This window comes from Orbicella franksi, chromosome 2 (assembly GCF_964199315.1).
Source record: "Orbicella franksi chromosome 2, jaOrbFran1.1, whole genome shotgun sequence".
In the NCBI taxonomy this organism is placed as follows: domain Eukaryota; kingdom Metazoa; phylum Cnidaria; class Anthozoa; order Scleractinia; family Merulinidae; genus Orbicella; species Orbicella franksi.
In genome coordinates, this window is record NC_138146.1 from 36,180,873 (window position 1) to 36,190,123 (window position 9,251).

Genomic DNA, 9,251 nt, shown 5'->3' on the forward strand with positions numbered 1-9,251 from the left:
GGTGACTCAACGAAGAGCTCAAAAGAGAAGAATTCGATGGTGCGTGGGGCAAAAACTTCAAAGTCTAATATGTAAGCTTAGATATATTTTTCTTTTTTTTTTTTTTTTTCGCAAAAACAAAGGAAATGGTAGAGAAAGTAGCCTGTTCCAGGCGCTCGGTAGTTGGAGACGAGCAAAAAAAAAAAAGGGCAAGCGAGAGAAAAAACGCGGAAGGACTAAGGCCTCCTTCTTTTTTTCTTGCCCTGTATTTTTTCGTTCGTCCCCAGCTACCGAGAGCCCAGAAACAGGCTATAGAGGGAGTGATCCAGTAGCCCGCGAACAGGCTTCCGGTGAGCTAGCCGAGTGCAAGCGGGCTAGCTTAGAGCGGTCTGCTGACGAGGGGGCGCATGGGCGCCTCCCTCGCTCGCCCCCCCCCCCCCCCCCTCCCACGCTTCGCCCGCGGATTCCGCCACCCGCTTCGCTCGCGGAATTCTTTATTTCGCGCTAAACGGCTCACTTCGCTCGCCGAATTTTTTTTTCCGCCCTCGTTGGGAGCCCGTTCGCAGGCTGGTAATCCAGGGATCACTGAACATTCAAGATCGCTCAATCGACACAAAGATTCTTCAGTTGCCACGATATTACTTGAGGCATGGCAACGGAGGCTGGAGGAACGAGATTGAAAGGCGTACATTCGACTTAACAAATTGACGTCAGTTTTTCCCGCGTCTGTCCTGTTATTGGTCATGAATTTTGTCATAACATTGTTTAAGTAACTGCGGATCCACGAGGCGCAGTAGCCAAGTGGATTCGCAGACTACTTCGATAATATTATGATGAAATTCATAATAACAGGACAGACCCATGAAAAACTGACATCAATTTGTTTTTTGCAATAACAAATTGTCAAATTGTCCGCTCTCGCTAGTTGACACATTGCATAAATTATAAATTCATGTGTCTGTCCGCGTATAGACTCGATTTCCAGCCGTTTCGGGAGTGCGGTTGTTTAGGCGAAGGAACGTGGGCTCACAAAACGGCAGCCTAGGCGAGATGGGCGGGATGGGCGAGTTTGAAACAAAAAGGTTCGATAACAAATTAAGACGAATAGGAAATCGAGCAATTATTTCAGGTTTTAATGACAAAAATCTTGTTCCAGAATAATTTTCAGTATATTTCATTCCTTTTTGCATTTTCTAAAAGCTAAAGATATAAATAGTTGCCTGAAGTAACACCAACAAGGCAACAACGATCTTTCTTCGTGTCTCCAGCCGCGTCCATGCGTAATAAAGCAGCTTTAAATTTAAGAGTGTGTTCATGAGAGAACCACTCCCTCGCATCGGCAGGTGGTGATACAGCTCAAATCACCGATTTCGCTCAAACTTGGCACAAATTTTGGGTTTGGCGAAATGATTGTGGCAAAAATGTAGGTCAAAATATTTTATTTCCTATAAGTTGGTGGGCCATTTGAATGTGTCAAATGGCCATTTCACATTAATTTATGCATATTTAACCAGCCATCTTTCGTTTAGTATTTCTACAACAACAAAACCCATATGAAAATTAAATTCACTGAATCGTGTTCTACAACTATCAGTCTAAAATCACAGATATTCATTTGAACTGGGCAAATTAACTGAGTTTTGTAAACCTGCGAGCCAGCGAGCCATGCGAGCCAAGGGGCGAGCCATGCGAGCCACAGTACAAATGTTAAGAATTTTTATTTGATACATTTATATTCGCATGAGAACAAGAACAAGAGCAACGGAACAAGATGAATAAGATGGAAATATTAAATTCTTGCAGCGACTACACAAACCGTCGCTAAGGACGTTTTTTGAATCAGCCAATCAGAGCAAAAACAAGAGCAACGGAACAAGATGAATAAGATCGTAATATTAAATTCTTGCAGCGACTACACAAACCGCCACCAAGACGTTTTTTGAATCGGCCAATCAGAAGGCGAGCAGAAAAAAATCATGAATAGCTACAAATTTTACTTCCGGTTAAAATGCCTCATAATGCATGGAAAGCCGATAAGGGTACCACAACCGTCATAATGAACGGAACAGATAGGCTCAACGAGGGTCAAGTCCAACTTGATGATATACGTAACTACCGACCCTTAGACAAACCTATGGTTGACACCACGGCCAAAAAAGTTCATCGATTGATTCGATCACTACTTCAATAAAGCCACATAGACAAAATGACGGCTAAATGGCTCTCCCTTACGCCCGACCCTCCGCGAATACCAATGTTTCACACACTTATAAAGATTCAACCATAGGTTTGTCTAACGGTCTGTATGCTAATTAGAATCAAGAGCAATTAGTTGTAAAGTTTCAGTCCGTCTTTCAGCTATCAGTGAAAAACGCGTCATTTCTCAACGCACAGTGAAAATGTTTAGCCTATTTTAGTGGAATAGATTCTTCCCAAATGAAAATTCCCAGACAGAATTGCGTAAATTGTTTTCCGGTAAATGGTAAACAATGGGTCATTTCCGAGTTGGCTTTTGCCTCTGTGTCAAAACGAGTCTTCGTGCGTATGCGAAGCCATTCGTATGAAAACGTCGTCCCCTAAAGGTTGATTTTCATCAGTGTAAATCAAACCTTTTCCATAGGAACTGTTTCGCACGGGGACTCGTTTTGAAGCAGAGGCACAAGCTAACTTGGAAATGGCCTATTAAACCGCTTTCTCTGATGCGACCCAAGTTTCTTTTTCGGCAACTGGTCATATCCCTTTTTCCTTCTGTCCACCTTGTTCCCAGGCTCTCTCTCTCTCCTCTGCCTTGTTGGGATTCCTTCTGTTTGTTCAGTTGAGTATCAGCAATTCATTTAAGCTGATCGCGGGCTCAGCTCTTTGACTAAGTTACTTCAATTCAAACTGGTGGTATAAAAGCCATATATAGACAAGTTAAACACACTGCCCAGACCTGTGCACTCTGTTGAATAACCAACCAGTCAAGTAATGAATTATTAATAGTTGAAAATACTCTTGTGCCAAAACATTTGGCAAGTAAAAGGGGTTTTTAGCGTGAAACAAGTGTTTTTCGACATTAAGAGTGAACAAGTAAAAACATTACACTATGGTTTGCTTTTGATCCTGAGTTCGAGAAATGGCGTGAATGTTTCTGTGGCTGTCTTCATGTAGCTAATCAATGCAAGAAGGACATCATGTTCCCGACAAGACTTGAACATTTGTTGTTATTTGGATGTTTAGTTCCGATTTTCATTTCACATGGAATAACTTCTACTTTCCCAAGGGTGGAAAAATCAAATAGAATTTCAGACTTCGGTGAAAACAAGAAATATATGAAAATACATGGGATTAACGAAAGCAAAACCCACGAGAATCAAGCTGTTATGTCAAGTGGCCACGCCGGAGAAAAACATAATACAATGACATTAACACATCGATCTGGTTTTAAGAAATTGTCCCGGGATGAAATTATGCACGCAGGATTTCACAACAGAAGACTAAGACAAGAGCTACGAAAGAGACAAGTGAGTTAGTGACCAAAGTTTTAAAAACTGATATTACAACTTTGTTTCGTGTTACTATGGCGCTGCAAGGGTAGGGAGCCGCTATATGGTTCCGGGTTTGGGCGGGGGAAGTCAATTTGTGGAGTTATATTCATTGCGTCAGTCAATTTCAAAATTCAAACCTTAATCATATTCGACTCTCTCTAAGCAGAACAATAATGAACATTGTATGGTCAATTAATCGTGTGAAAAGCTATTTCTGCTGTATTTAGGGCTGTTCTGACTTTCATGAGCTAAAGAAAAGTACTTTGATGAACAAGTCCTAGGTTTTTTTTCTTCCTTCTGTTTCCGTTTACGCGCGTAATTCGCGTTACTTTTTCATCCAAAATTTCATTGAAAACTATGGAGAAGTTTGAAATTGGTCATAGCTGATAGTGCTTGACGGTCAGAACGCCTCTTTCTTTTCAATGGAGAGTTAATGAGTGATGCCGGCACTTAGTAGTCAGCGTATGTTTGCAGATGATAGCCCCGGGCTACTATCAAGCCGAATGCTCTGAGAAGAAACCCTGCAAGGAAGGAATGTATTGTAACGTGCTTTACTGCGAGAAATGTCACAAACTTAATGTAGCTTGCTCTGGTAAGGATCAGTGTTGTAAAGGGCTCATCTGCGGTTTTGGAAGGTGCGAGAAAAAGTCTAAAGGAGACCCAGGTAAGAAGAGTAAATCTTTGTATAAGAGTCTCTCTTTGAGTTGAGGCTCAAAAAGATTCTTTTGTTATCAGTGTTGAACGCCGATCAATCAATCAATCAATCAATCAATCAATCAATCAAGCAAGCAAGCAAGCAAGCAAGCAAGCAGGCAAGCAAGCAAGCAAGCAAGCAATCAGTCAATCAATCATTTAGACAAGTATGCCAAAAGCTCTATGAACTAAAAGCTCGTTCAAAATACGTATTTGCTAACTAAAGATAACTGAAAAGAATGTAACAAGAGAAACCTATTTATAAAATGAGATAATAAAAAAACAAAGAGTTTTACTGATTATCTTGACGGTGGCGCGTCTTTGCGTGACTTGTGCATCACTGTGCTGAACGAGGCTTGAAGGTACGTCTGTATATAAGAGCACCGGTTCTAATAATAGTCTGTATACGGAGATCTTGGACGAACCTGAATCACACGCACGCAAGAAAAAGGGACAGGTCACCCAGAATTATTGATAATAAGCAAAATTCCATGTTTATGTTTTTAAGTTTTTGCTCTTCTGAGGAATGGGTGGTAGCCTCACGATAGCTAGTCTGTTAGTTTGTCCGCCGGAGCTGTCGGGCAACCAACAGTTTATTATTTGTATCCTGTATGTTCGTCACATGTGTAGGGCTTGTTATATTGCCATAACCCTGCTTTCTGCTGACTTGCGTGAATGCAGAAAAATACTACTAAGGCGCCCTTAAGGAGAGACTATTATGCAACTAATCCGGCAAATGTTCTATTGATTACAGGGACATTTTGCGAGAAAGATACCGATTGTAAAGACGCGTGCTGTGTATTGGAACCAACTATCAACTCCCATTTGCCAATATGCAAACCTACTCTGGACGAGTACCACCAGTGCGCGGCGATTTTATACCGTAAGATCTGGGTAGGAGAGAAGCCTGACTGTGGACCGTGTAAGGCTGGGCTCGAGTGCGTCCAAAAAGGGTTGGTCAAGGCTTTGACATTTTGTTCGTTCGTGATTTAAAAACGCATATATTTCCCCTTACATTTACCCACTCAATAGGATACTGACAACGGGCATTTCTCTGTGACCCAAGTGACACGTAAATCCTCGAATTATTAGCGCCCAAGGCGCTCATTTCAAATTCAGGAGAAGACGGGGGGCGCTTATTCGAAGGGGGCGCTTATTCGAGGGGGACGGGGGCGCTAATTCGAGGATATACGGTGAGGGGTTTCTATACGCATTGCAATTTTATTTAAGTTACAAACTATTCAAACAATACCGCGTCTCGACCTAAACTTTTTTTTTTTTTGAGGATATGCATTTTTCCAAAATAGGATACAACGTCTCGCAAAGTTTAAAAAATCTCTGGAGAGGTCCACAGCCACCCTAAATTTCATGGAAAATTTAGGTTGGCGACATGCTTATCGAAAAAAAAATATTTATCACAACTTCATAACAAAAAGTGGGGTCAGTGAGCTCTTTTTTAAGCTACAGGCTATGAGTTCCTTTAACAGGTTGTGCTGTTGTCATGGTAACCTATTATGCCATGATGATGGCGACAACCAATTCATCAATCATTGGTAGTCCGTGTAATATTAGTACTGTAGTGTACATCGCTTGATAAGGAGTGGTACTATTTGACCGCCAAAGTATAACTGCTGGAGAGTGATTGAAACTTTTGCCAGCCACCGTAAGCTAAAGGTGTGTTTGGTGTGATTTTTTATAATTTTTGTTTTATTCCACAGTGTTTTTGGAAGCCACGAGGTGTGTATGAAGCCGGAGTAGCAGAAATGGATGATGTCTCGCAAAGCTGACGGTTTTCCGTTGCCTTCAGCCATCTAGAACAAATAATCTCGCACTGGATCAAAACCGAATTTAATCTGTCATTTCCATAGTGAACAAAAATGAGTAAAGACATTTTGCATTAACTGGGAACTTCTCCTGTCGCTGATCTTTTGTTCAAGCAATATTCTGATCGGATTCATGACCCAACTCATTCTTTCAAATGGCCAGTTCCCTCTATGAGACGTCCCTACAGGGAGTCATACTTGTTGTATTCATCATCTAGTACTCGGGATCTTTGTTTTAATGAATACGACTACGGTGCCATGATTGTAGTAATAAGCTGTCAAAGCATTCCAAAGATATATGTTATTTGCCGGCTGGAGGCCCGTATAGTGAGAAAAAGGTGTCCGAGGTCTTGAAAATGCTGTCCGAAGCCGCAGGCCGAGATGGAATTTTTCATAAAGTAGTCAGAGCTATGACTGGTGGTACAACAAGTTTATGAAATCGACTACCTCATAAGCTAAACGTTGTAGTTTGTTTGGTAACAATATTTCCCATGCACGGTGGAGTGCATGGTAACGGTGAATATACTATACAGTCGAACCTGTGTATAACAGTCCTATATTAAGCGGCCACCCCATGTTAAGCGGCCAGTTTTCAAAGTCCCGAGTTTTCGCTCATACCAACGCTGTATTTGTTACCTGTATTAGGCGCCCACCTCTATTAAGCGGCCGCGGCCACCCTGTAGCAGTCCTGTTTGTCTTTCTTTGTTATTTTTACCTGTACTTTAATACAGGTAAAAAAAGCGGCCACACTTGAAAGGAAACTAAGCTACCTGTCATTTTATGCAGTATTTTATTGTGTTTAAAATATGACCCATCATAACTATAAAAAAATAACATGTACAAAGCTACTTTAAGCTGGTTAGCGATTTAGTATCGTTAACGCCTTCCAGATGTCTTCAATGTTGTGATGTACAGTACCATATCACGAACGCAAAAAAGAAAAAAAAGTGTTGTTTAATTAGCTTGTTCTTCAGCCATGTGATGGAGAATGAATCGCCTTCAAACGTATACTAGCAACGAATTTCCAGGCCATAACCTCCACCTCTGTTAACTCGCTTGCCCTTTACCGTAACTTTCCCGTGGTTTGTTGGCCGCTTCAAAAATTTAGCTGGACCACGCCTAGTGAGTAGTTTCGGTGATTCTCTATTTAATAAGCGGCCACCTGTATTAAGCGTCTAGTTCCTCAAGTCTCGAGGGTGGCCGTTATATGAAGGTTTGACTGTATGTTGAACCAGCCAGCTTTTAAGCTTAAAAGCTTATAATTAGGTTTTAAAAACAGGATCCCACTTCGCTTCTTCGAGTACACTGTACATGTCAAACGCTTTCTTAAAATCTATGAAAGCTACACCAACGAGTTTTGCGTCGTCGGCCGGTTTTCAAGCTAGTTTCAGCTAAGCCCGGCATAGTCAATCGAACCCGGAACTGTATTTCAATCGAACTCAATCGAACTAAATCGAACTCAATTCATGGATTGAGTTCGATTGAGTGCGGCAATCGAACCAAATCGAACACAAACAAAAATAATTGAACAATCAAACTTTTGATTTCTGAACTCTTGATTTTTTTGTAAAACTGGTGTTGAAAATCAATAACAAGTTTTTCGAGGCTCGAGTTACTTCAGTATAACACGTGCTTTTCGTGCTTTCGAGACCACATAACACGATCTTTGTTCAAGCGAATTTAATTATTCACCGAACACAATCGAAAGCAATCCATTAGATTGCGTTCGGATGCCGAACCTAAACATAATTTAATGGTTTGATGATGAGGTTCAATTCGGTTCCATTTGTCCGATTGAGTTCGATTGGTTCGGAAATCGAACTCAACAAGGTTCGGTGTTCGATTTGGTTCGATTGCCGAACTTAGTCGAGCCCAATCCACGGATTAAGTTAGACTGGGTTCGATTGAGTTCGATTTCCGAAAGTTCGATTGGCCATGCCGGAAGTTAAGTGAACTAACATGACAGTAAATCAGTCGATCACGCTTTCAGATAGGTCCGTTGGTAACAAGTAACAAGTTGATTGTTCACGAAAACATGTTCAACCATTAAATCGGCGATGCTAGGTTCATGCAGGTTTTACTGCGGACACTCAACCGGGAAATTGGACTATCGTATAACCACCTTTTTCGATTACCTGACTGATTTCCAATCGCTGTACACTAGCCCTTCCTTTGTGCTTCGCATGTAAAGATCATTCAGTGCGGCAACCAACGCAGATCCCATGAGCTTGAGTAATTTCGATGATATTATGTCCGGGCCTGTGGCTTCCCAGTTCGGCTATTGCCTTGTGGATCCACAGCTACTGTGACAATGTTATGACGAAATTCATTGTCAATAACAGGACAGACGCATCCGCATGAAAGACGGACGTCAGTTTGTTTTTACGATAACAAATTGTCAAACGGTCCGCTCACGCTCGTTGACGCATCCAACTAATTATAAAGTGATTTTTTTGTCCGCTTATTGACAATGAAAATTAGCCAATGAGCGCGCGAGAATTTGTGCAGTTATCGCAAAATTTCGAGTAGACGCCGCGCCCGCTCGGCCAAGTCTGGCCCCGGGTGGGCCGTTCAACACCCTCTTGCCCAGGGTCCTCTCAGCGTGGCTTTACAAGATCGCGCCGGTAGCTCAGCTCTGACATTTCTCGGTTTCTGTTCTCTATGGAACCTCGACGTTTTGCAATTTGTTTAGCACTTGGTATTTCTTTTTTCCTTGCTTCTGTAGCCGTCTATTTGCTAACGTCGGAGGCGTATTGGCGACGAAAGGTAACGTATACATTTTTTTAGTTTATGTCTACTAAAAGCAGTCAAAGACGTCCAAAAGCTTCGAGTTCCCGTGTGATTGCTGTCAGACCAGCTGTCAGACGGCCATTTAAACTGAATGCTTCATATAGTAAGAAAAACGAAGGAAAAATGCATCAATGATACGTTTTTGTGCTCTTGGTAGAAACTTTGTACAAACATTTACTTAAAAACCTTGCAGACATGTCTTCACGAAATGTGTACGAGTTTTCGCACGAACAGAAAGCTGTAGTTTGGCTGCGTGTGGTGTACCCTCTTCTCTTCGACCGAAACCAATGCTGCTTTCTGTTGAATAAATCAAAAAAGGAAATGAGTTTCACTTCGCTGGCCTAGATTTCTGTGCGCAAACTATGTAACATAAACCCAACGAAAGTGTTTACATAGGAAATGAGTTCAACTCCCACAGGGTTGCTTTGGTACACTAACA

The 9,251-nt window shown here is 41.7% G+C and overlaps 2 protein-coding genes across 2 annotated transcripts in view; both read left to right on the forward strand.

The window, feature by feature from the left end:
* The first annotated feature begins 2,946 nt into the window (after positions 1 to 2,946).
* LOC145470025 (uncharacterized) lies at positions 2,947 to 6,764 on the forward strand. Its single transcript, XM_081453865.1, has 4 exons — positions 2,947 to 3,482; positions 3,981 to 4,170; positions 4,954 to 5,152; positions 5,918 to 6,764. Exons 1-4 carry the CDS (start codon positions 3,153 to 3,155, stop codon positions 5,955 to 5,957), a joined length of 759 nt encoding a protein of 252 aa, XP_081309991.1. The 5' UTR covers positions 2,947 to 3,152; the 3' UTR covers positions 5,958 to 6,764.
* A 1,023-nt stretch (positions 6,765 to 7,787) lies between these two features.
* LOC145479621 (2',3'-cyclic-nucleotide 3'-phosphodiesterase-like) overlaps positions 7,788 to 9,251 on the forward strand; it is a 10,341-nt gene continuing 8,877 nt past the window's right edge. Inside the window, exon 1 of the mRNA XM_081458028.1 lies at positions 7,788 to 8,788. Coding sequence (XP_081314154.1) covers positions 8,684 to 8,788 — 105 coding nt within the window. The 5' untranslated portion in view covers positions 7,788 to 8,683. The remainder of the gene's footprint in view (positions 8,789 to 9,251) is intronic.

Coding starts and splice junctions, on each gene's coding strand:
- LOC145470025 (XM_081453865.1), top strand. CDS start 3,153: ATGTTCCCGACAAGACTTGAACATTTGTTGTTATTTGGATGTTTAGTT. Junction 4,171..4,953: donor AAAGTCTAAAGGAGACCCAG/GTAAGAAGAGTA, acceptor TATTGATTACAG/GGACATTTTGCGAGAAAGAT. Junction 5,153..5,917: donor CTCGAGTGCGTCCAAAAAGG/GTTGGTCAAGGC, acceptor TTTATTCCACAG/TGTTTTTGGAAGCCACGAGG.